At 42.3% G+C, this 26994-nt stretch overlaps 1 protein-coding gene across 1 annotated transcript in view; it reads right to left on the bottom strand.

Annotated features, from left to right (window-relative positions):
• ANKFY1 (ankyrin repeat and FYVE domain containing 1) overlaps window positions 1–26994 on the bottom strand; it is a 423330-nt gene that overhangs the window by 367842 nt on the left and 28494 nt on the right. The window contains exon 2 of the mRNA XM_053707500.1: window positions 9427–9619. Within this exon, the coding sequence (XP_053563475.1) occupies window positions 9427–9619 (193 nt within the window). The remainder of the gene's footprint in view (window positions 1–9426; window positions 9620–26994) is intronic.

Below are 26994 nucleotides of genomic sequence, written 5' to 3'. Positions count from 1 at the left end.
GCTCTGCGCGCCACTATTGCAAACCCTGAATTTTTCACCGCTAATCTAGTTATTTGCAAAGCGGCATCTAAAATAAAAGAATTAGCCAACTTGAGTGCGTGAACTCTGTCCATAACCTCCTCATACGGAGTCTCTCTACTGAGTGACTTTTCTAGTTCCTCGAACCAGAACCACGCTGCTGTAGTGACAGGAACAATGCACGAAATGGGTTGCAGGAGGTAACCTTGCTGTACAAAAATCTTTTTAAGCAAACCCTCCAATTTTTTATCCATAGGATCTTTGAAAGCACAATTATCCTCGATAGGAATAGTAGTGCGCTTGTTTAAAGTAGAAACTGCTCCCTCGACCTTAGGGACTGTTTGCCATAAGTCCTTTCTGGGGTCGACCATAGGAAATAATTTCTTAAATATAGGAGGGGGGACAAAAGGTATGCCGGGCTTCTCCCACTCCTTATTCACTATATCCCGCCACCCGCTTGGGTATAGGAAAAGCGTCAGGGTGCACCGGAACCTCTAGGAACTTGTCCATCTTGCATAATTTTTCTGGAATGACCAGGTTGTCACAATCATCCAGAGTAGATAACACCTCCTTAAGCAGTGCGCGGAGATGCTCTAATTTAAATTTAAATGTCACAACATCAGGTTCTGCCTGTTGAGAAATTTTACCTGAATCTGAAATTTCCCCGTCCCACAAAACCTCCCTCATGACCCCTTCAGATTGGTGTGAGGGTATGACAGAGCAATTATCATCAGCGCCCTCCTGCTCTACAGTGTTTAAAACAGAGCAATCACGCTTTCTCTGATATGCAGGCATTTTGGATAAAATATTTGCTATGGAGTTATCCATTACTGCCGTTAATTGTTGCATAGTAATAAGCATTGGCGCGCTAGAAGTACTAGGGGCCTCCTGCGTGGGCAAAACTGGTGTAGACACAGAAGGAGATGATGTAGAACTATGTCTACTCCCTTCATCTGATGAATCATCTTGGGCAACTTTACTATCTGTGGCAGTACTGTCCTTACTTTGTTTGGACGCTATGGCACAATTATCACACAATTTTGAAGGGGGACACACATTGATCTTCAAACATATAGAACATAGCTTATCTGAAGGTGCAGACATGTTAAACAGGCTTAAACTTGTCAATAAAGTACAAAAACCGTTTTAAAACAAAATCGTTACTGTCTCTTTAAATTTTAAACAGTGCACACTTTATTACTGAATATGTGAAAAAGTATGAAGGAATTGTTCAAAATTTACCAAATTGTCACCACAGTGTCTTAAAGCATTAAAAGTATTGCACACCAATTTTCAGAGTATTAACCCTTAAAATAAAGAAACCGGAGCCTGTTACAGTTTTAACCCCTCTACAGTCCCAGCTACAGCCTTTGCTGCGACTTTACCAAACCCAGGGGGGAATACGATACCAAATGAAGCCTTCTAGGAACTTTTCCAACCACTTTCAGATCCACACACATGCATCTGCATGTCTTGCTCCCAAAAGTAACTGCACAGTAATGGCGCGAAAATGAGGCTCAGCCTACAACTGGGAAGGCCCTTCCTGACTGGAAAGGTGACTAACTCAGTGCCTGACGTTAAAAAACGTTCCCCAAAGTTTTTAAGTGTGAATTTCAAACATAAAGATGTATAAAATGCCCAAATAAAGCAATCGATTTTGCCCATAAAAGTGTCTACCAGTTTTATAGCCCATATTAAGCCCTTTATTCTGTTTGAGACTAGGAAAATGGCTTACCAGTCCCCATGAGGGGAAATGACAGCCTTCCAGCATTACACAGTCTTGTTAGAAATATGGCTAGTCATACCTTAAGCAGAAAAGTCTGCTAACTGTTTCCCCCAACTGAAGTTACTTCATCTCAACAGTCCTATGTGGAAACAGCAGTCGATTTAAGTTACTGCTGCTAAAATCATCTTCCTCTCACAAACAGAACTCTTCATCTTTTTCTGTTTCAGAGTAAATAGTACATACCAGCACTATTTTAAAATAACAAACTCTTGATAGTAGAATAAAAAAACTACAACTAAACACCACATACTCTTAACCATCTCCGTGGAGATGTTGCCTGTGCAACGGCAAAGAGAATGACTGGGGTGGGCGGAGCCTAGGAGGGACTATATGGACAGCTTTTGCTGGGCTCTTTGCCATTTCCTGTTGGGGAAGAGATATTCCCACAAGTAAGGATGACGCCGTGGACCGGACACACCAATGTTGGAGAAAGATGTTCAGCAATAACCCTACATGTGTTGGCCAGCAGGTTTGTACAGTGTTTTAACATGTGTGTATATATTAAGTCTCACACACCATGCATCTAATGTTGTACTCAATAAAATATTTTTGATCATTTAAAAGAGTGCTGTATTCCCTTGCTATATGTGTCTTTACAGAGCCCTATTACTCTATCTTTCTTTTTTGTATGAAAGACTAATAACGTAATCTAAAGTTTAATTACAGTATCCTCTAAGCATATACAAAATATTAGCATTTTTTTGATGCTAATGAGTAACCAGTAAAGGTCACAAACTTGCAGTAACACAGATTTATTTTCTTGACCTACTAAAATTCATAACCAACTGATAGCCATTTTTGAACAAGCTAGCTTTTGACACGCAGTTATATATTATAATTTAAAAGAAAAGAGAAACTAACTGAAATCATGCAGCAGTAGAGAAATGATAACTATGCTGCGTGTGTAACCTGGAAACCAGAGGCATGGATAATAATCACAAACTAACAAATTAATTTACAATGTAGGAACAAAACAAAGCAACAACTTTTTTTTCCAAAGACAGCAGTGGTTAGATGTCAAAATGAATCACATATGTTTAAAAGGAACAGAAAGGGCAAATTGATGCATCCAGAAATCAGTTGGGGATTCTGAGAGTAGAAAGACAGGCTTTTGTTTTACCAACACCTCCCCCTCGTGTTAATGATCTCTGCACAGAACATGTTGTAAGACACCAGTACAGAATACTGAAGAACTTGTGGGGAATTTTATGCAGGCATCCTGGGTTATTTTCCCTGCATCAGGAACATTTTTTAATACATTAAGAATATATTATATTGTCTCCTCAAATCAGGGATATTATCTATCTTGCCCTGTTTAAACATATATTTTGCTTAAAAAAATGTTATTCTGAAACTGACATTGAAACTAACAGGAAATGTGTGTTTGTATATGCAAAGTTCTACTGTTGGACAATAACAAAACACTCAAGGAAATTCATATTTTCAGCACAAGAACTATTAAAAAACAGAATTTATGCTTACCTGATAAATTACTTTCTCCAACATTGGTGTGTCCGGTCCACGGCGTCATCCTTACTTGTGGGAATATCTCTTCCCCAACAGGAAATGGCAGAGAGTCCCAGCAAAGCTGGCCATATAGTCCCTCCTAGGCTCCGCCCACCCCAGTCATTCGACCGACGGACAGGAGGAAATATATAGGAGAAACCATATGGTACCGTGGTGACTGTAGTTAGAGAAAATAATTCATCAGACCTGATTAAAAAACCAGGGCGGGCCGTGGACCGGACACACCGTTGGAGAAAGTAATTTATCAGGTAAGCATAAATTCTGTTTTCTCCAACATTGGTGTGTCTGGTCCACGGCGTCATCCTTACTTGTGGGAACAAATACCAAAGCTTTAGGACACGGATGAAGGGAGGGAGCAAATCAGGTTACCTAAACGGAAGGCACCACGGCTTGCAAAACCTTTCTCCCAAAAATAGCCTCCGAAGAAGCAAAAGTATCAAATTTGTAAAATTTGGCAAAAGTGTGCAGTGAAGACCAAGTCGCTGCCTTACATATCTGGTCAACAGAAGCCTCGTTCTTGAAGGCCCATGTGGAAGCCACAGCCCTAGTGGAGTGAGCTGTGATTCTTTCAGGAGGCTGCCGTCGGATGATGCTTTTAAGCCAAAAGGAAAGAGAGGTAGAAGTCGCTTTTTGACCTCTCCTTTTACCAGAATAGACAACAAACAAAGAAGATGTTTGTCTGAAATCTTTTGTAGCCTCTAAATAGAATTTTAGAGCACGGACTACGTCCAAATTGTGTAACAAACGTTCCTTCTTTGAAACTGGATTCGGACATAAAGAAGGTACAACTATCTCCTGGTTAATATTTTTGTTAGAAACAACCTTTGGAAGAAAACCAGGCTTAGTACGCAAAACCACCTTATCTGCATGGAACACAAGATAGGGCGGAGAACACTGCAGAGCAGATAACTCTGAAACTCTTCTAGCAGAAGAAATAGCAACCAAAAACAAAACTTTCCAAGATAGTAACTTAATATCTATGGAATGTAAAGGTTCAAACGGAACCCCTTGAAGAACTGAAAGAACTAGATTTAGACTCCAGGGAGGAGTCAAAGGTCTGTAAAAAGGCTTGATCCTAACCAGAGCCTGAACAAATGCTTGAACATCTGGCACAGCTGCCAGTCTTTTGTGTAGTAAGACAGATAAAGCAGAGATCTGTCCCTTTAGAGAACTTGCAGATAATCCTTTCTCCAAACCTTCTTGTAGAAAGGAGAGAATCTTAGGAATTTTTATCTTATTCCATGGGAATCCTTTGGATTCACACCAACAGATATATCTTTTCCATATTTTATGGTAAATCTTTCTAGTTACCGGTTTTCTGGCCTGAACCAGAGTATCTATCACAGAATCTGAAAACCCACGCTTCGATAGAATCAAGCGTTCAATCTCCAAGCCGTCAGCTGGAGGGAGACCAGATTTGGATGTTCGAATGGACCCTGAACAAGAAGGTCCTGTCTCAAAGGTAGCTTCCATGGTGGAACCGATGACATATTCATCAGGTCTGCATACCAAGTCCTGCGTGGCCACGCAGGAGCTATCAAGATCACCGAGGTCCTCTCCTGATTGATCCTGGCTACCAGCCTGGGAATGAGAGGAAACGGTGGAAATACATAAGCTAGGTTGAAGGTCCAAGGTGCTACTAGTGCATCTACTAGAGTCGCCTTGGGATCCCTGGATCTGGACCCGTAGCAAGGAACCTTGAAGTTCTGACGAGACGCCATCAGATCCATGTCTGGAATGCCCCATAATTGAGTTATTTGGGCAAAGATCTCCGGGTGGAGTTCCCACTCCCCCGGATGGAATGTCTGACGACTCAGATAATCCGCTTCCCAGTTTTCCACACCTGGGATGTGGATCACAGACAGGTGGCAGGAGTGATCCTCCGCCCATTGAATTATTTTGGTCACTTCTTTCATCACCAGGGAACTCCTTGTTCCCCCCTGATGATTGATATACGCAACGGTCGTCATGTTGTCTGATTGGAATCTTATGAATCTGGCCTTTGCTAGCTGAGGCCAAGCCCTGAGAGCATTGAAGATCGCTCTTAGTTCCAGAATGTTTATCGGGAGAAGAGACTCTTCCCGAGACCATAGTCCCTGAGCTTTCAGGGATTCCCAGACCGCGCCCCAGCCCACTAGACTGGCGTCGGTCGTGACAATGACCCACTCTGGTCTGCGGAAGCTCATTCCCTGGGATAGATGGTCCAGGGTCAGCCACCAACGGAGTGAATCTCTGGTCTTCTGATCTACTTGAATCATTGGAGACAAGTCTGTATAGTCCCCATTCCACTGTTTGAGCATGCACAGTTGTAATGGTCTTAGATGAATTTGTGCAAAAGGAACTATGTCCATTGCTGCAACCATCAACCCTACTACTTCCATGCACTGCGCTATGGAAGGACGTGGAACAGAATGAAGAACTTGACAAGTGCTTAGAAGTTTTGACTTTCTGACCTCTGTCAGAAAAATCCTCATTTCTAAGGAATCTATTATTGTTCCCAAGAAGGGAACTCTTGTTGACGGAGACAGAGAACTTTTTTCTATGTTCACCTTCCATCCGTGTGATCTGAGAAAGGCCAGAACGATGTCTGTATGAGCCTTTGCTTTTGACAGGGACGACGCTTGTATTAGAATGTCGTCCAAGTAAGGTACTACTGCAATGCCCCTCGGTCTTAGAACCGCTAGAAGGGACCCTAGTACCTTTGTGAAAATCCTTGGAGCAGTGGCTAAGCCGAATGGGAGGGCCACAAACTGGTAATGTTTGTCCAGAAAGGCGAACCTTAGGAACTGATGATGTTCTTTGTGGATAGGAATATGTAGGTACGCATCCTTTAGATCAACGGTAGTCATAAATTGACCTTCCTGGATAGTGGGTAGAATCGTTTGAATGGTTTCCATCTTGAACGATGGTACCCTGAGAAATTTGTTTAGGATCTTCAAATCCAAAATTGGTCTGAAAGTTCCCTCTTTTTTGGGAACTACGAACAGATTGGAATAAAATCCCATTCCTTGTTCCTTTATTGGAACTGGGTGTATCACTCCCATCTTTAACAGGTCTTCTACACAATGTAAGAACGCCTGTCTCTTTATTTGGTTTGAGGATAAGTGAGACATGTGGAACCTTCCCCTTGGGGGTAGTTCCCTGAATTCCAGGAGATAACCCTGAGAAACTATTTCTAGCGCCCAGGGATCCTGAAATCTCTTGCCCAAGCCTGAGCAAAGAGAGAGAGTCTGCCCCCTACTAGATCCGGTCCCGGATCGGGGGCTACTCCTTCATGCTGTTTTGTTAGCAGCAGCAGGCTTCTTGGCCTGCTTACCCTTGTTCCAGCCTTGCATCGGTTTCCAGGCTGGTTTGGGTTGTGAGGCATTACCCTCTTGCTTAGAGGATACAGAATTAGAGGCCGGTCCGTTCCTGAAATTGCGAAAGGAACGAAAATTAGACTTATTCTTGGCCTTGAAAGGCCTATCTTGTGGAAGGGCGTGGCCCTTTCCCCCAGTGATGTCTGAAATAATCTCTTTCAATTCTGGTCCAAATAGAGTTTTACCTTTGAAAGGGATGTTAAGCAATTTTGTCTTGGATGACACATCCGCTGACCAAGACTTTAGCCAAAGCGCTCTGCGCGGGACTATTGCAAACCCTGAATTTTTCGCTGCTAATCTAGCTAATTGCAAAGCGGCATCTAAAATAAAAGAGTTAGCCAACTTAAGTGCGTGAACTCTGTCCATAACCTCCTCATATGGAGTCACTCTACTGAGCGACTTTTCTAGTTCCTCGAACCAGAACCACGCTGCTGTAGTGACAGGAACAATGCACGAAATGTGTTGTAGAAGGTAACCTTGCTGTACAAAAATCTTTTTAAGCAAACCCTCCAATTTTTTATCCATAGGATCTTTGAAAGCACAACTATCCTCGATAGGAATAGTAGTGCGTTTGTTTAGAGTATAAACTGCCCCCTCGACCTTAGGGACTGTCTGCCATAAGTCCTTTCTGGGGTCGACCATAGGAAATAATTTCTTAAATATAGGGGGGGGAACAAAAGGTATGCCGGGCTTTTCCCACTCCTTATTCACTATGTCCGCCACCCGCTTGGGTATAGGAAAAGCGTCGGGGTGCACCGGAACCTCTAGGAACTTGTCCATCTTGCATAATTTCTCTGGAATGACCAAGTTGTCACAATCATCCAGAGTAGATAACACCTCCTTAAGCAGTGCGCGGAGATGTTCTAATTTAAATTTAAATGTCACAACATCAGGTTCAGCTTGTTGAGAAATTTTTCCTGAATCTGAAATTTCCCCATCTGACAAAACCTCCCTCATGGCCACTTCAGATTGGTGTGAGGGTATGACAGAACAATTATCATCAGCGCCCTACTGCTCTTCAGTGTTTAAAACGGAGCAATCGCGCTTTCTCTGATATGTAGGCATTTTGGATAAAATATTTGCTATGGAGTTATCCATTACAGCCGTTAATTGTTGCATGGTAATAAGCATTGGCGCGCTAGATGTACTAGGGGCCTCCTGCGTTGGCAAAACTGGTGTAGACACAGTAGGAGAGGATGTAGTATCATGTTTACTCCCCTCATCTGAGGAATCATCTTGGGCAATTTCATTATCTGTGGCAGTACTGTCCTTACTTTGTTTGGACGCTATGGCACAATTATCACACAAATTTAAATGGGGAGACACATTGGCTTTCATACATATAGAACATAGCTTATCCGAAGGCACAGACATGTTAAACAGGCTTAAACTTGTCAATAAAGCACAAAAAAACGTTTTAAAACAAAACCGTTACTGTCTCTTTAAATTTTAAACAGAAAACACTTTATTACTGAATATGTGAAAAAGTATGAAGGAATTGTTAAAAAATTACCAAAATTTCACCACAGTGTCTTAAAGCGTTAAGAGTATTGCACACCAAATTTCAGAGCTTTAACCCTTAAAATAACGGAACCAAGCCCAGAGGGGAATACAATACCAAGTGACGCCTTCTAGAAACTTTTCCAGCAACTTTCAGATCCTCACACATGCATCTGCATGTCCTGCTCTCAAAAAACAACTGCGCAGTAATGGCGCGAAAATGAGGCTCAGCCTACAACTAGGAAGACCCCCTGACTGGAAAAGGTGTCTAACATAGTGCCTGCCGTTTAATAACTGGTGTCTACCAGTTTTATAGCCCATATTAAGCCCTTTATTCTGTTTGTTTGACTAAGAAAATGGCTTACCGGTCCCCATGAGGGGAAATGACAGCCTTCCAGCATTACATGGTCTTGTTAGAAATATGGCTAGTCATACCTTAAGCAGAAAAGTCTGCTAACTGTTTCCCCCAACTGAAGTTACTTCATCTCAACAGTCCTATGTGGAAACAGCAATCGATTTTAGTTACTGTCTGCTAAAATCATCTTCCTCTCACAAACAGAAATCTTCATCCTTTTCTGTTTCAGAGTAAATAGTACATACCAGCACTATTTTAAAATAACAAACACTTGATAGAAGAATAAAAAACTACATTTAAACACCAAAAAACTCTTAACCATCTCCGTGGAGATGTTGCCTGTGCAACGGCAAAGAGAATGACTGGGGTGGGCGGAGCCTAGGAGGGACTATATGGCCAGCTTTGCTGGGACTCTTTGCCATTTCCTGTTGGGGAAGAGATATTCCCACAAGTAAGGATGACGCCGTGGACCGGACACACCAATGTTGGAGAAATTACATTCTAAAATATCTATTTCAAACGAAGAAAAAAAAGATGAATTTTATATTCCAAACAAACTGATGTGTTCAGCTAGCTCTCAGAATTGCACTGCTGCTCCTTCTAGAAAGGATGCTAAGAGAACGAAGCATAATGATAATAGAAGTAAACTGGTAAGTTGTTTACAAACATATGCTCTATCTGAATCATTTAATGAAAATGCCCAATCACTTTGACCTGCTGAAGGAGTGACGCCAACTATTGTTATGCCAGTTCTATGTTACTGCTTAGATTATTTAATAAAGCTTCTGTATCTCAAAGCCTACTCCTGCATGTTTTCTTGTATGGATATATTGGCCCTACTTACTAGTGCTAGCTTCTAATCAGCACATTTAGAATTGTACCTGTACTGTTCTTGGCGAAAGAGTTGAGCCACAATAGCCAGAAGCCGGGTAATGAAAGAGTCGCTGGATGTCTCTTGATTGGCCTGGGCAGCTAGCAGGCTGCACTTCTTTTCTGTTTCTGCCAGCTTTTGTTGCATCTTGACATATTCCTGGCGAAGAAGTGCCAGGTGCTTCTGCAACTTGCCCACCTCCTCTAAAAAGAAAAGAAAACAAAACAAAAAAGGACTTGTATGAAACAGAACTATCCCAATTCATAACTATCTACAATACAATCAAGAACATTTAAAAGCAGTTGCAAATCTAAATTCACTACATTTTATTAATTAGAGATACAAATTCCAGAATTACCAAAGCATAGCATTTTGCTGGTTTTAAATGTTTAATAATTACGTATTTATTAGACGAGACACTAGCATTTAAGACATAGTTAGTCAACCTTCCAAAAGCTAATCTTTGGTAAGCAGAAGAATCTAAAACTATGCTATTGAATATTGCTCCAGTGCTCCATTGCAGGTATGCTGACAGTCAAGACAGAGAATACGGGAGGGCAGTGGAAAGCACCAGAGGAAGTGATGCCTCTGGAGCTTTGCACAGTGGCAATGCAGGCATACTAAGGGCTAGATTTATTAAAGCCCTACGGCTGCAAGTTTTCACAAGAACTTGCTCGCCGTAATTTATCAAGCAGCGGTCACCAGACCGCCACTTCCCTAACCTCTTCGCCACCTCTAAGTCAGACTGAGGAGATTGACAGCTCCTGCCCATGCTTGATTGGCTGTGCGCGGGCAGGGGGCGGGATTGCACGAGAGCGCAAAATTGCGCTCGTGTGCAATGGCGAATACCTGTGGGTAATTTCGCCCCGCCACAGGCGAGCTGAGGCGTACAGGGGCGCGTATATGCGCCCCTGTCCGCCTCAGCTTTAATAAATCTAGCCCTTAGCAAACTCTCCAATGTTTTTGTACTTTTCAAGCAACAATATTGAAAAGGCTAACTGTTTATATGTACTTTTATGTCCCTTTAATGTGATTTCAACCATATATATTAAGTAATGAATGCCACAAAATTATAACGTTCTTATAGTGAAGCAATTTCCATATCCAGCTTTTGCAAGACTTATCTGTGTGTGAATCCCTAAAACAATGTTTGTGTTTCTTATCCCTTTAACACATCGCTTTGCTGTTTTTTTTCCAATAACCACCCCTATATGTTTTACATAGATGAACTAATCTAGCCTCATTACTGTAGTAGACAAGGCTTGCCACTGTCATTGTTAGCAACTCTCTTAAATCTTATCACTTCAAGTTGAGGCCAACTAGTGATAGATATGTCACTTGGTTAGTCTTATGCAGCCAAAGCTTCCAATTCTCTATTTTACAAAGGAAGAAGGTGCAAAAAAAAAAAAAAAAAGTAGGTATTTTATTTTTTGTTTTTAATAAGTATAATTAAACATTGTGGCCTAGATTACGAGTGGAGGGATATTGTTAGCGCGAGTACTGTAAACGAGATTGCGGTGTTCTTTACGCTCATATCCATTAATTACGGATTCATTTTCTATGGGTAGCCTTGAGTGGTAATACAAACTCGTATTACAAGCTGAAAGTAAATGCGAACGCAATCTCATCTACCTCTCATACTTTCAAGAGTTCGTCAGGAGGAAACAGTTACACTAAACTACACTTTGAACCCCTAAATCACCACCATCCCGTATCGCAATCTATTCACTATTAACCCCTAAACCGCCACACACCCCACCACAAAGTAAGCTTCTACACTATTAATCCCTAAACAGCCAGCTCCCCACATCACAAAAGTACATACTACACTATTAACCCCTAAACCCGCCAGCACCCAACGCAAAATAATCCACTAACATCTAAGAACATCTAGAAAAATAAAATGTATGCTTACCTAATAAATTTCTTTCTTTCCGGACATGGAGAGACCACAACATTATTCCAATTACTAGTGTGATATTCACTCCTGGCCAGCAGGAGGAGGCAAAGAGCACCCCAGCAAAGCTGTTAAGTGTCACTTCCCTTACCCATAACCCCCAGTGAATCAGCCGAAGGGAAATGGAAAAGATGATAACACAAAGGTGTAGAGGTGCCTGAGGTTTAGTAAAAAAATTACTGTCTAATCTTAAGGGTGGGGTCGTGGACTCCATGTCCGGAAAGAAAGAAATTTATCAGGTAAGCATACATTTTCTTTCCTAAGACATGGGGAGTCCACAACATCATTACAATTACTAGTGGGAACCAAAGCTAGAGGACACAAAATGAACAGGGAGGGAGAACAAGACAGGTACTATATACCTAAACAGAAGGCACCACCGCTTGAAAAACCTTTTTCCCAAAAGAGGCCTTAGCCGAGGCAAAAGTATCAAATTTGGAAAAAGTATGCAGAGAGGACCATATTGCCGCCTTGCAAATCTGTTCCACAGAAGCTTTATTTTTGAAAGCCCAAGAAGAGGAGACAGCCCTAGTGGAATGAGCTGTGATTCTCTCAGGAGGCTGCTGCCCAGCAGTCTCATAAGCAAAACAAATCATACTTCTCAACCAGAGGGAAAGAGAAGTAGCCTTCTGACCCTTACACTTTCCTGAGAAACAAACAAACAGGACAGAGGACTGGCGAAAATATTTAGTAGCCTGTAGGTAAAATTTGAGAGCATGCACAACATCCAAGTTATATAACAGACGTTCCTTATGAGAAGAAGGACTAGGACAGAAAGAAGGAACAACAATTTCCTGATTAATATTTCTATTCGAAACCAACGTACGGAGAAAATCCAATTTAGTACAAAGGACCTCCTTATCCGCATGAAAATTAAGGTAAGGCAAATTGCACTGCAAATACAAGCCTGATTCTGACAAAAAGTTTGAACATCTGGCACATCCGTCAGACGCTTATGTAAAAGAATAGATAATGCAGAAATCTGACATTTCAGAGAACTGACTGACAACCCTTTCTCCAGACCATCTTGGAGAAAAGACAGAATTCTAGGAATCCTGACCCTACTCCAAGAGTAGCCCTTCGATTCATACCAATAAAAAGGTATTTACACCATACCTTATGGTAAATTTTACGAGTAACAGGCTTGCGAGCCTGAAGCATGGCATCAATGACCGACCCAGAAAACCCAGCTTCAGAGAAACGAGATTTGGATGGAGGAAAAGACCCTAAGTTATAAGGTCCTTCCTCAGAGGTAACCTCCAAGGAGGAAGAGAGGACATCTTCACTAGGTCTGCAAACCAGATCCTGTGAGGCCATGCAGGAGCTATTAGAATTACAGACGCAAACAGAAACAGTTATGCTAGACCGAAATCCCAAGGAACCACCGGAGCATCTATCAGGGCGGCCTGAGGATCTTTTGACCTTGAACCGTACCTTGGAAGCTTGGCGTTCTGACGAGACGCCATCAGATCCAACTCCGGCATCCCCCAATTGAGGGTTAACCTGGAGAATACCTCCGGATGGAGAGCCCACTCCACGGGAAGAAATGTTTGTCTGCTCAGAAAATCCGCCTCCCAGTTGTCCACTCCTGGAATGTGGATGGCAGATAGAAGACAATTGTGAGATTCCGCCTACTGAATAATCCGAGTCACCACCTTCATAGCCAAGGAACTCCAAATTCCAACATGGTGGTTGATGTAAGCCACTGAGGTGATGTTGTCCGACTGGAACCTGATAAACCAGGCTAAGGACAATTGAGGCCAAGCCAACAGAGCATTAAAGATCGCTCTCAACTCCAAGATGTTTTTGGGGAGAGAAGACTCCTCCAGAGTTCACAGGCCCTGAGCCTTTAACGAGTCCCAGACTGCTCGCCAGACTAGCAGGTTGGCGTCCGTGGTCACAATCACCCAGGAGGGTCTCCAGAAGCATGTGCCCTGAGACAGATGATCCTGAGAAATCCACCACGAGAGATGGTCTCTTGTCAACTGGTCCAGATCTATCCTCAGACAGATCTGAATGGTCTACGTTCAATTGTCGGAGCATGCATAACTGCAGAGCTCTCAAATGGAATGAAGCAAAGGGAATGATGTCCATGGAAGCGACCATCAGACGAATTACCTCCATGCATTGAGCCACTGAAGTTTTGAATTTCTGATCTCCGTCAGAAAAATCTTCATAGATAGGGACCATCATAGATTCCCTAAGAAACATACCCTTGTAGCTGGAACAAGGGAACTCTTCTCCAGATTCAGTTTCCATCCGTGGGAAAGTAACAAAGACAACAAGATCTCTGCATGAGAGTTTGCTTGTTGAAAAGATGGCGCCTGAATCAAAATGTCGCCCAGATAAGGCGCCACTGCAATTCCCTGAGACCTGACAACTGTCAAAAGAGCCCCCAGAACCTTTGATAAAATTCTGGGAGCTGTGGCAAGGCCAAACAGAAGAGCAACAAACTGAAAGTGCTTGTCTAGAAAAGCAAATCTCAGGAACTGGTGATTATCCCTGTGGATAGGAACATGAAGATAGGCGTCCTTCAGGTCTATGGTCATCATGAACTGACCCTCTTGGACCAAAGGAAGAATGGAACAAATGGTTTCCATTTTAAAAGACGGTACCCTGAGACACTTTAGGTCTAAAATGGGTCGATAAATTCCCTCTTTTTTGGGAACCACAAACAGATTTGAATAGAATCCTAGACCCTGTTCCCTTACTGGAACGATCACTCCAAGAGGAAAGATCTTGAACGCAGCTTAAGAATGCCTCTCTTTTTACCTGATCCGCAGATAACCTTGAGAGGAGAAATCTGCCCCTGAGAGGACAAGATTTGAATTCTATTTTGTAACCCTGAGATACTATGTCCACAGCCCAAGGATCTGGGACATCTTGCTTGACAAAACAAGGAAAGTCTACCCCCCACTTGATCCAATCCCAGACTGGGGGCAGACCCTTCATGCTGACTTAATTTCAGATGAGGGCTTTTTTGATTGCTTCCCCTTATTCCAAGTCTGATTGGGTCTCCAAGTGGACTTGGACTGCTCCTGCTTGGAGGAGGGAGAGGAAGACTTTTGACTTTTAAAGTTACGAAAGCAACGAAAATTAGAACTCTGACGTCCCTTAGGTCTATTCTCCTTATCTTGTGCTAGAAAGGACCCCTTTCCACCTGTAATTTCAGAAATTATCTCCGCCAGACCAGTACCAAACAGGGTCTTACCCTTGTAAGGTGGCGACGGGAGTTTGGACTTGGAGGTAACATCAGCTGACCAAGATTTCAGCCACAAAGCCCTGCGGGCTAGGACAGTGAAGCCAGACATCTTGGCTCCTAATCTAATGACTTGCATGTTAGCATCAGAGGCTTAATCCTATCTTGGATCTCCTCCAACAGAATCTCCTCTAAAATCAATTCAGACAAAGCATTGCACCAATAAGATGCTGCACTTGTTACTGTGGCAATACAAACTGCAGGTTGCCATTGCAGAGGATTAATGGAATATATACCTAGTGCCTGTGTAATCCTATATGCTCCGGCTGTCTTGACCTCTAGCTGTCAATAAGGAACTCTAAGAATATATGGATTAGCCTGATGTAGCCAGACTGTCTTGAAAAAGGCCTGTGAGAGGCCGAAACGCGTTAACCAAGCATCTGGTAAGCCTTATTTCTACATCTATATCTACTTTGAGCATACTACACTATATTGATTATCTTTCACAGATAAATCCAGCTAGGAGCAAATCTTTCACAGATAAATCCAGCTAGGAGCAGAACATCCACTAAAATCTCTGGATCTCCACCTGTGGTCGCAGCACTAACCCTGCAGCACCAAGCTGCACTAATCTCGCAACACCCAACTGAACCTTGAGAATAATTTTTTGTTCACTAACTTTCATCACTTAGACTTATATTGCACCTACGAATGTATTTATCCTAACTTTAACACATTTTTTCATCTTTTTTCATCAATGGCATCTTTTGGCAATTTCTGCTAAAAAAAAATCAAATTCTTTTTTCACACTTTTATATTTTTGTATTTGTATCCTTTGTTGAAGGATTATCCTTTTTTTTTTTTCTTCACAATTTTTTGAGCTTTCAGTCACATCCCCTTTTTTCTCCTACACCATCACTAATGAGGGATCATCTATAACATAACTATATTGGACTCTATACGCTTGGAAATTCTACATCATATTTTCACTGAACCTGGGATTACAAATTACACTCAACTGATAGGAACAATTTGTGACTTCTCACTACACCACGACCCCGCTGGGTGCTTAGTGCCCCATTTGTGTACCAAGGCAGTATATTAATGCTTTAGTGGTACTTTATATATATATATATATATATATATATATATATATATATATATATTATATATATATCTTTTATTCGCATATTATTATCAAGATTGTCTGCTGTCACATTTTACCAGTCTTTTTGTATGTCGATAAACATGGATCCATGTTAATGTACTATTTGAATATTCCACATAGGTACCTTTGCATATTATTTATTGTTTTGAACTTTTTAAATTATTGTTTTGTTTTAACTGTCAACACACGTGTACTACCTATTCACATCCTAGCCCACTTCTAGTTGAGGCTCTCAGGCTACATCCATATATTCTTAGGTTGCCATTGTAGACCCTGATGAACATACATTTTCTTTAAATAATCCTCCAGCTTTTACCATGAGTCTCGAATGGAGTCAGCAACAGGAAACATCTTTTTAAAAATGGGAGACAGGAGAAAGGTACCCCTGGCTTATCCCATTCCTGTGCAATGATCTCCGACACACGGTCTGGAACAGGAAACACTTCCACAGAGGAAAAAACATCATAGTATCTGTTAAACTTGCTAGATTTCTTAGTGTTGACAGCGACAGAAGAATCAGAGTCGTCCAAAGTAGCCAGTACCTCCTGTAGCAGTAAACGAAGGTGTTCAAGCTTAAATCTGAAGTTTATTACTTCAGAATCAGTCAAAGGAGTTATACTGTCCGAATCTGAGATTTCACCCTCAGAAGCTACCGAGGTATCCTCCTCATCAAACTTATGAGGGAGAGCAACCTGCGCAGCAACAGACGGGACAGAAAAATGTATAGATTTCCTCTTGCACTTCCCCATCATGGGAAAAGCAGATAAAGCCACAGATACTGCAGAAGATATCTGTGCGGCAAAATCTATAGGCAAATAAACTCCTCCAGGAGGCTGAGAGGAACTGCAGGGCACTGTAAGTGAAGCCGTTGAGGGTTGGGACGTTTGAGGAGAAAGCTGTGGCACCGCCTGAATAGCATCATCCTGAGAAACATTAGGCTCAGAAACAAGTAACTTGTCTTTACATTTTAACGCTTTTTCTAAACATGAGGAACAAAATTGCATAGGTAAGACAATTTGGGCCTCCAAACATAATAATCATTTATCAAAAGGAACAGACTCCTGTTCATTATCCACAGCCGAGTAAAGACCCAAAAAGCAAGGAATGTCACTTTAAGAAAAAAAGTTTTTTTCTTCAAAATGCTTGGCCAATAAATAAAAAAAACCCACGGGGGCGGAGCCGACTGCCAAGATGGATAGTCGCACCTAAGAGAAGCTCCGTATAATAGTTTGCATTGGGACAGCTAATAGCATGTAACTGAAATTATTTTTTCCCCAGAAGAACTGTACTACCTCACTAAACAGCACAGCTGCTGCAAGACACTCGTTCAGAGAGGGCACCTAGCATCAGGACGTAAGAGACTGAGTGGAAGTGTGCGGGCCGCAGGCGAGCCTTAAGCCTTAACGGATCACCGGAACACACAGAAGACCGGCCTCGAGTCACCTGACATCTAATTAACGCCGCAAAAGAGATAGCTTAAGTAGCGACTAAGCACTTACTTGTAGAAACTCTGAGGCTCACTCAGGGGGACCGGGAAGCTTTTAACGCTACTTCTTCTGGCCCGGCATTAGACAGCAGCAGCTCCCACATAAAGCGCGCGAAAAGCGCACATACACAGAAGAGAGGTTGCAGCTCTGGGGTTAAGCAAGCATCAGGGTCCAGCTAATTAAAGCCACTAATGAGCGATTAACAGGCAAATCACAAGACTCAGGGGTGCCATAAAAATACACACCACGATACAGACACCCACGTGGCTCACTAATATTGCACAGTCTGCTGCGGCAGTGAACATTAACTCGGGAGATTACTGATATAAGGCAGTGGAGATCTCAAGTATCACTGTACAAGATATAACATGGCCACAAAAAGACAAACTAAAGCGGACAAAGCTGTGAAGCCATCCTCTAACGCTACTACAAAATTAAATACCTATTTTAAAGCACTAAGCACTACACAACATCCTGATATGGAAGCAGAGGAGGAAGCTGGGGAGATAGCAGGCCCGACATCCCCCAAAGCTGCAGATGCAGACAGAAGTGCCCCATTAACCAAAGCTGACTTAGATTCTCTGCCTACCAAGGAAGATTTTAATATCCTACTACACCAGGTGGCTAAAATTGTCAAGGATGGTCTAGCAGAAGTCAGAAAAGAAGTGGCGGAGTTGGGGGAAAGAATAGACTTTGTGGAGGAGCAGGTGAATGACACTAATAACGCAATAGATGGACATTCTCGTTGTCTTTCTACCCAAGATATTCAAATACAGCAATTAAAGAGTCATTTAGAAGATTTAGACAATAGGGGGAGGAGGCAAAATCTTAGAATTAGAGGCATACCAGAGACTATTGGTCCAGATCTCGTCACCCAATATTTACAAAGACTCTTTCAATTTCTAACCAAAGATAACGCCGCACCTCCTTATCAGCTGGACAGGGCACATAGGGCACTCAGGCCCAAGCCTGGGGTATCTGAGCCCCCTCGTGACATCATCTTAAAATTCCACCAGTACCAGGATAAGGAACTAGTAGCACAAGCGGCGAGAAAGACTTCACCTCTTATCTTTGAAGGTCATTCCCTACAGATTTATGCTGATTTAAGCCCAATGACTTTAAATAATAGAAAAGAGGCTAGATACCTTACAGAACATCTGAGAGAGCAAGGAATTCCATACAGGTGGGGATTCCCATTCTGTTTAAAAGTTATCAAAGGAAACAAAACCACTGTATATAAATCACCTGAAGATTTGGAGGAGTTCTGCAGGCTACTAGACATACAGCAACCTACCCCGCCATCTATACATGGAAAGGACTCTACTGGAAGCAATCAACGGTTGATATCACAGCTACCTCAAAGATGGCATTGGCAGAAGGTTAACCGGAAAAGACAAAGGAACCAAGCACCAACAACCTCCACAAGAGTGAGAGAGTCTGATGTCACATGACTGATAGAGAACGGCTGCAATGAGCTGAGTTAATGCCACAAAAGGCTTATAGGAGAGTTCAATACCCGATTTAAAAATTATATTGGTAAAGTTTTGTTTTGAAACGAACTTAGGTCAGTGATGGACCCGGTGATTGTTAAGTTAAACTTTATAAGAGAGTCCACGGTCCTCGTTTGACCTGTATTATAGAGATTGTGCTCCAGCACATGAGATTATTTTTGATACCCTGTCTTGTTTTAGAGAAGACACCAAGACCTAATAAAACCTAATAAACATGCATAATATAAATAAGATAAGAGGCCCTTCCCAAGGGTAAACGATGAGAATGCAGTTACTATTGCCTGTAAGTAAAATTTTAGAGCACGGACTACATCCAGGTTGTGCAGTAGACGTTCCTTCTTCGAAGAAGGATTTGGGCACAAAGAAGGAACAACAATCTCTTGATTGATATTCCTGTTAGTAACTACCTTAGGTAAGAACCCAGGTTTAGTACGCAGAACTACCTTATCCAAATGAAAAATCAAATAAGGAGAATCACAATGTAAGGCTGATAATTCAGAGACTCTTCGAGCCGAGGAAATAGCCATTAAAAATAGAACTTTCCAAGATAACAACTTTATATCAATGGAATGAAGGGGTTCAAACGGAACGCCCTGTAAAACATTAAGAACAAGGTTTAAACTCCATGGTGGAGCAACAGTTTTAAACACAGGCTTAATCCTGGCCAAAGCCTGACAAAAAGCCTGGACGTCAGGAACTTCTGACAGACATTTGTGTAACAGAATGGACAGAGCTGAGATCTGTCCCTTTAATGAACTAGCAGATAAACCCTTTTCTATAAGGGTTTCAACAATGTTTGAATCTAACAAAAACATAATTTATGCTTACCTGATAAATTCCTTTCTTCTGTAGTGTGATCAGTCCACGGGTCATCATTACTTCTGGGATATTACTCCTCCCCAACAGGAAGTGCAAGAGGATTCACCCAGCAGAGCTGCATATAGCTCCTCCCCTCTACGTCACTCCCAGTCATTCGACCAAGGACCAACGAGAAAGGAAAAGCCAAGGGTGAAGTGGTGACTGGAGTATAAATTAAAAAATATTTACCTGCCTTAAAAACAGGGCGGGCCGTGGACTGATCACACTACAGAAGAAAGGAATTTATCAGGTAAGCATAAATTATGTTTTCTTCTGTTAAGTGTGATCAGTCCACGGGTCATCATTACTTCTGGGATACCAATACCAAAGCAAAAGTACACGGATGACGGGAGGGATAGGCAGGCTCTTTATACAGAAGGAACCACTGCCTGAAGAACCTTTCTCCCAAAAATAGCCTCCGATGAAGCAAAAGTGTCAAATTTGTAAAATTTGGAAAAAGTATGAAGCGAAGACCAAGTTGCAGCCTTGCAAATCTGCTCAACAGAGGCCTCATTCTTGAAGGCCCAAGTGGAAGCCACAGCTCTAGTAGAATGAGCTGTAATTCTTTCAGGAGGCTGCTGACCAGCAGTCTCATAAGCTAAACGAATTATGCTACGAAGCCAAAAAGAAAGAGAGGTAGCAGAAGCTTTTTGACCTCTCCTCTGCCCAGAGTAAACGACAAATAGAGAAGACGTTTGTCGAAATTCCTTAGTTGCCTGTAAGTAAAATTTTAGAGCACGGACTACATCCAGGTTGTGCAGTAGACGTTCCTTCTTCGAAGAAGGATTTGGGCACAAAGAAGGAACAACAATCTCTTGATTGATATTCCTGTTAGTAACTACCTTAGGTAAGAACCCAGGTTTAGTACGCAGAACTACCTTATCCGAATGAAAAATCAAATAAGGAGAATCACAATGTAAGGCTGATAATTCAGAGACTCTTCGAGCCGAGGAAATAGCCATTAAAAATAGAACTTTCCAAGATAACAACTTTATATCAATGGAATGAAGGGGTTCAAACGGAACGCCCTGTAAAACATTAAGAACAAGGTTTAAACTCCATGGTGGAGCAACAGTTTTAAACACAGGCTTAATCCTGGCCAAAGCCTGACAAAAAGCCTGGACGTCAGGAACTTCTGACAGACATTTGTGTAACAGAATGGACAGAGCTGAGATCTGTCCCTTTAATGAACTAGCAGATAAACCCTTTTCTAAACCTTCTTGTAGAAAAGACAATATCCTAGGAATCCTAACCTTACTCCAAGAGTAACCTTTGGATTCACACCAATATAGGTATTTACGCCATATCTTATGGTAAATCTTTCTGGTAACAGGTTTCCTAGCCTGTATTAAGGTATCAATAACTGACTCAGAAAACCAACGTCTTGATAAAATCAAGCGTTCAATTTCCAAGCAGTCAGCTTCAGAGAAGTTAGATTTTGATGTTTGAAGGGACCCTGTATCAGAAGGTCCTGTTTCAGAGGTAGAGACCAAGGTGGACAGGATGACATGTCCACCAGGTCTGCATACCAAGTCCTGCGTGGCCACGCAGGTGCTATTAGAATCACTGATGCTCTCTCTTGTTTGATTCTGGCAATCAATCGAGGAAGCATCGGGAAGGGTGGAAACACGTAAGCCATCCTGAAGTCCCAAGGTGCTGTCAGGGCATCTATCAGGACTGCTCCTGGATCCCTGGATCTGGACCCGTAACGAGGAAGCTTGGCGTTCTGTCGAGACGCCATGAGATCTATCTCTGGTTTGCCCAAACGTCGAAGTATTTGGGCAAAGACCTCCGGATGAAGTTCCCACTCCCCCGGATGAAAAGTCTGACGACTTAAGAAATCCGCCTCCCAGTTCTCCACTCCTGGGATGTGGATTGCTGACAGGTGGCAAGAGTGAGACTCTGCCCAGCGAATTATCTTTGATACTTCCATCATAGCTAGGGAGCTTCTTGTCCCTCCCTGATGGTTGATGTAAGCTACAGTCGTGATGTTGTCCGACTGAAACCTGATGAACCCCCGAGTTGTCAACTGGGGCCAAGTCAGGAGGGCATTGAGAACTGCTCTCAATTCCAGAATGTTTATTGGCAGTAGACTCTCCTCCTGACTCCATTGTCCCTGAGCCTTCAGAGAATTCCAGACGGCACCCCAACCTAGAAGGCTGGCGTCTGTTGTTACAATTGTCCAGTCTGGTCTGCTGAATGGCATCCCCCTGGACAGATGTGGCCGAGAAAGCCACCATAGAAGAGAATTTCTGGTCTCTTGATCCAGATTCATAGAAGGGGATAAGTCTGAGTAATCCCCATTCCACTGACTTAGCATGCACAGTTGCAGTGGTCTGAGGTGTAAGCGTGCAAAGGGTACTATGTCCATTGCCGCTACCATTAAGCCGATTACCTCCATGCATTGAGCCACTGACGGGTGTTGAATGGAATGAAGGGTGCGGCAAGCACTTTGAAGTCTTGTTAGCCTGTTCTCTGTCAGGTAAATCTTCATTTCTACAGAATCTATAAGAGTCCCCAGGAAGGGAACTCTTGTGAGTGGAACGAGTGAACTTTTCTTTTCGTTCACCTTCCATCCATGTGACCTTAGAAATGCCAGTACTAACTCTGTATGAGACTTGGCAGTTTGAAAGCTTGAAGCTTGTATCAGAATGTCGTCTAGGTATGGAGCTACCGAGATTCCCCGCGGTCTTAGTACCGCCAGAAGAGCACCCAGAACCTTTGTGAAGATTCTTGGAGCTGTAGCCAATCCGAATGGAAGAGCCACAAACTGGTAATGCCTGTCTAGGAAGGCAAACCTTAGGTACCGATAATGATCTTTGTGAATCGGTATATGAAGGTAAGCATCTTTTAAATCTACAGTGGTCATGTACTGACCCTCTTGGATCATAGGTAAAATTGTCCGAATAGTCTCCATCTTGAACGATGGAACTCTTAGGAATTTGTTTAGGATCTTTAAGTCCAGGATTGGTCTGAAAGTTCCCTCTTTTTTGGGAACCACAAACAGATTTGAGTAAAACCCCTGTCCCTGTTCCGATCGTGGAACTCGGTGGATTACTCCCATTAACAAGAGCTCTTGTACGCAGCGTAGAAACGCCTCTTTCTTTGTCTGGATTGTTGACAACCTTGACAGATGAAATCTCTCTCTTGGAGGAGAGTATTTGAAGTCCAGAAGGTATCCCTGAGATATTATCTCTAGCACCCAGGGATCCTGGACATCTCTTGCCCAAGCCTGGGCGAAGAGAGAAAGTCTGCCCCCCACTAGATCCGATCCCGGATCGGGGGCCCTCAATTCATGCTGTTTTAGGGGCAGCAGCAGGTTTCCTGGTCTGCTTGCCCTTGTTCCAGGACTGGTTAGGTTTCCAGCCTTGTCTGTAGCGAGCAACAGCTCCTTCCTGTTTTGGTGCAGAGGAAGTTGATGCTGCTCCTGCTTTGAAATTACGAAAGGAACGAAAATTAGACTGTCTAGCCTTAGCTTTGGCTTTGTCCTGAGGCAGGGCATGGCCTTTACCTCCTGTAATGTCAGCGATAATCTCTTTCAACCCGGGCCCGAATAAGGTCTGCCCTTTGAAAGGTATATTAAGCAATTTAGACTTAGAAGTAACATCAGCTGACCAGGATTTTAGCCACAGCGCCCTGCGTGCCTGAATGGCGAATCCTGAATTCTTCGCCGTAAGTTTAGTAAGATGTACTACGGCCTCCGAAATGAATGAATTAGCTAGTTTAAGGACTCTAAGCCTGTCCGTAATGTCGTCCAGAGTAGCTGAACTAATGTTCTCTTCCAGAGACTCAATCCAGAATGCCGCTGCAGCCGTGATCGGCGCAATGCATGCAAGGGGTTGCAATATAAAACCTTGTTGAACAAACATTTTCTTAAGGTAACCCTCTAATTTTTTATCCATTGGATCTGAAAAAGCACAGCTATCCTCCACCGGGATAGTGGTACGCTTAGCTAAAGTAGAAACTGCTCCCTCCACCTTAGGGACCGTTTGCCATAAGTCCCGTGTGGTGGCGTCTATTGGAAACATTTTTCTAAATATCGGAGGGGGTGAGAACGGCACACCGGGTCTATCCCACTCCTTAGTAACAATTTCAGTAAGTCTCTTAGGTATAGGAAAAACCTCAGTACTCGCCGGTACCGCAAAATATTTATCCAACCTACACATTTTCTCTGGTATTGCAACTGTGTTACAATCATTCAGAGCCGCTAACACCTCCCCTAGTAATACACGGAGGTTTTCCAGTTTAAATTTAAAATTTGAAATATCTGAATCCAGTCTGTTTGGATCAGAACCGTCACCCACAGAATGAAGTTCTCCGTCCTCATGTTCTGCCACCTGTGACGCAGTGTCTGACATAGCCCTAATATTATCAGCGCACTCTGTTCTCACCCCAGAGTGATCACGCTTACCTCTTAGTTCTGGTAATTTAGCCAAAACTTCAGTCATAACAGTAGCCATATCCTGTAATGTGATTTGTAATGGCCGCCCAGATGTACTCGGCGCTACAATATCACGCACCTCCCGAGCGGGAGATGCAGGTACTGACACGTGAGGCGAGTTAGTCGGCATAACTCTCCCCTCGTTGTTTGGTGAAATTTGTTCAATTTGTACAGATTGACTTTTATTTAAAGTAGCATCAATACAGTTAGTACATAAATTTCTATTGGGCTCCACTTTGGCATTGCAACAAATGACACAGGTATCTTCCTCTGAATCAGACATGTTTAACACACTAGCAAATAAACTTGCAACTTGGAATACAATTCAATTAGAATAATATTAAAAACGTACTGTGCCTTTAAGAAGCACAGAAGATCTATGACAGTTGAAAATTAATAAATTGAAACAGTTATAGCCTCAATCCTTATAAACAACACAACTTTAGCAAAGGTTTAATCCCATTAGCAAAGATAACAAATTCTGAAAGCAGGAAACAAATTACAGAATAAACGTTTTTTATCTCAGTCAACTATGATTCTCACAGCTCTGCTGAGAGAAATTACCTCCCTCAAAATAAGTTTTGAAGACCCCTGAGCTCTGTAGAGATGAACCGGATCATGCAGGAAATACAATGAGCTGCTGACTGAAATATCTGATGCGTAGCAAAAGCGCCAAAAAACGGCCCCTCCCCCTCACACACAGCAGTGAGAGAGAACAGAAACTGTCAGAAAAAAGATTAAGCAACTGCCAAGTGGAAAAATAGTGCCCAAACATTTATTCACTCAGTACCTCAGCAAATGAAAACGATTTTACATTCCAGCAAAAACGTTAAACATAATTTCTTTATGTACTTCTTACAGTGTAATTCTAGTGAAGTACCATTCCCCAGAATACTGAAGTGTAAAGTATACATACATGACATTATATCGGTATGGCAGGATTTTCTCATCAATTCCATTGTCAGAAAATAAAAACTGCTACATACCTCTATGCAGATTCATCTGCCCGCTGTCCCCTGATCTGAAGTTTACCTCTCCTCAGATGGCCGAGAAACAGCAATATGATCTTAACTACTCCGGTTAAAATCATAGCAAAAACTCTGGTAGATTCTTCTTCAAACTCTGCCAGACAGGTAATAACACACTCCGGTGCTATTTTAAAATAACAAACTTTTGATTGAAGATATAAAACTAAGTATAATCACCATAGTCCTCTCACACATCCTATCTAGTCGTTGGGTGCAAGAGAATGACTGGGAGTGACGTAGAGGGGAAGAGCTATATGCAGCTCTGCTGGGTGAATCCTCTTGCACTTCCTGTTGGGGAGGAGTAATATCCCAGAAGTAATGATGACCCGTGGACTGATCACACTTAACAGAAGAAATGTTAATGTTTAAGCATGGTTTTATTGCTATGTTGTTGTTGTTAATTTTTGTTTTTGTTGTATTGTTTTTACGCAGTCAGCTAATGATTCACCAGAGGTTCTGATCCTTTCTGAGCTCTGTAACAGTCCTCATAGCTAGGAAACTCCTTGAAGAGAGTTATCTAAGAAATGATAAGCGAGATGGTAAGTGTCCTTTGTCTCTTGGGGCGGGGGGGGGGCCGAGCACCCTTGTTACTCAACACTTGATACCACACCACTCATTAAACACAAATCACTTAGCTTACATAAGTCATGGCTGCCAATCAGTTAGTATTCTTGTCCCAGAATTGTAGGGGCCTTAACTCCCCCACGAAAAGGTCTATAGCTCTAGGTCACTTCCGTAGACTTAAAGGAGACATAGTCTTTGTCCAAGAGACTCATTTCCCCAAAAATAATACACCTAAATTTACGTCCCATGATTACCCTGTAGGTTACTTTCACAATAGTCCAAGTGGTAAGGTGGCGGGAGTAGGAATATTGTTCCACAAAAATGTGCCATTCCAATTATAAGACAAATTTGAAGACACAGAGGGAAGATTCCTGGTTCTGCGAGGTTCAGTGTTTGACACGCCCATTACGTTGGTGTGTGTCTATGCCCCCAATGTGAGACAGGCTAGGTTTATGAGGAAAATCTGTAATAAAATACTAGAAATCAGAAAAGGGGTGTTGATAGTGGGTGGGGATTTGAATGTACCTCTAGATCCAGGGTTGGACTGCTCCACTCCTGGATTGCGTAGATCCTATGGCCTATGTAAAAACATTACAGATAGTTTGAGAGAGATCACAACAGTAGACGTCTGGAGGCTACAACATGCTCGTTCTAGAAACTATACCTTTTATTCCCATGCACAGAAATCTTTCTCGAGAATAGATTATATACTGTTAGACCATAACCATCTTTCCTTAGCAACACACTCAGAAATTATACCCTCAGCTTGGACAGACCATGCAACAGTTGCTTTAGAGTTGGACTGGCCAACGAGACCCCTAAGACACTCCTTCTGGAGACTAGATGACTCTCTACTTCATGACCCAGATATAGTAAAAGACATTAAGAGAAAACTGGAGGAGTATTTATAACACAATGTAGACTCAGTGAATAACAAAGGGATTATGTGGGAAGCTCATAAGGCTGTAATGAGAGGCAATTTCATACAACATAATATCAGACTAAGAAAGGCACATAACCAGACTTATAATAAGCTCTCAGTGGACCTCAATAATGCGGAATTGGCTCACAAGAGAACTCCTAACAATACATGGTCTCTTAATAAATTAACTGAAGCAAGAATTACGTTAAACTCATACCTGGTCAAAACAGCACATAGGAAGGCCTTATTTTTGAAAAAGCTTTACTTCCAGGGTGGTAATAGGGCAGGAGCCCTGTTAGCAAGGGCCTTAAGGAAAAAGACGGCTAGGAACCATATTTTTCAAATAAAAGATAGCTTAGGCAATGTTAAACAAGACAGCAAGGAGATTGCTGAAGTCTTCAGAGATTTTTATGACCAAGTATATAATTTATCTAGATCCACAC

The sequence above is a fragment of the Bombina bombina genome, chromosome 3 (genome assembly GCF_027579735.1).
Source record: "Bombina bombina isolate aBomBom1 chromosome 3, aBomBom1.pri, whole genome shotgun sequence".
Classification (NCBI taxonomy): Eukaryota; Metazoa; Chordata; class Amphibia; order Anura; family Bombinatoridae; genus Bombina; species Bombina bombina.
The sequence above is the reverse complement of the archived record's forward strand: the minus strand, read 5'-3'. Positions and strand labels throughout refer to the sequence as shown.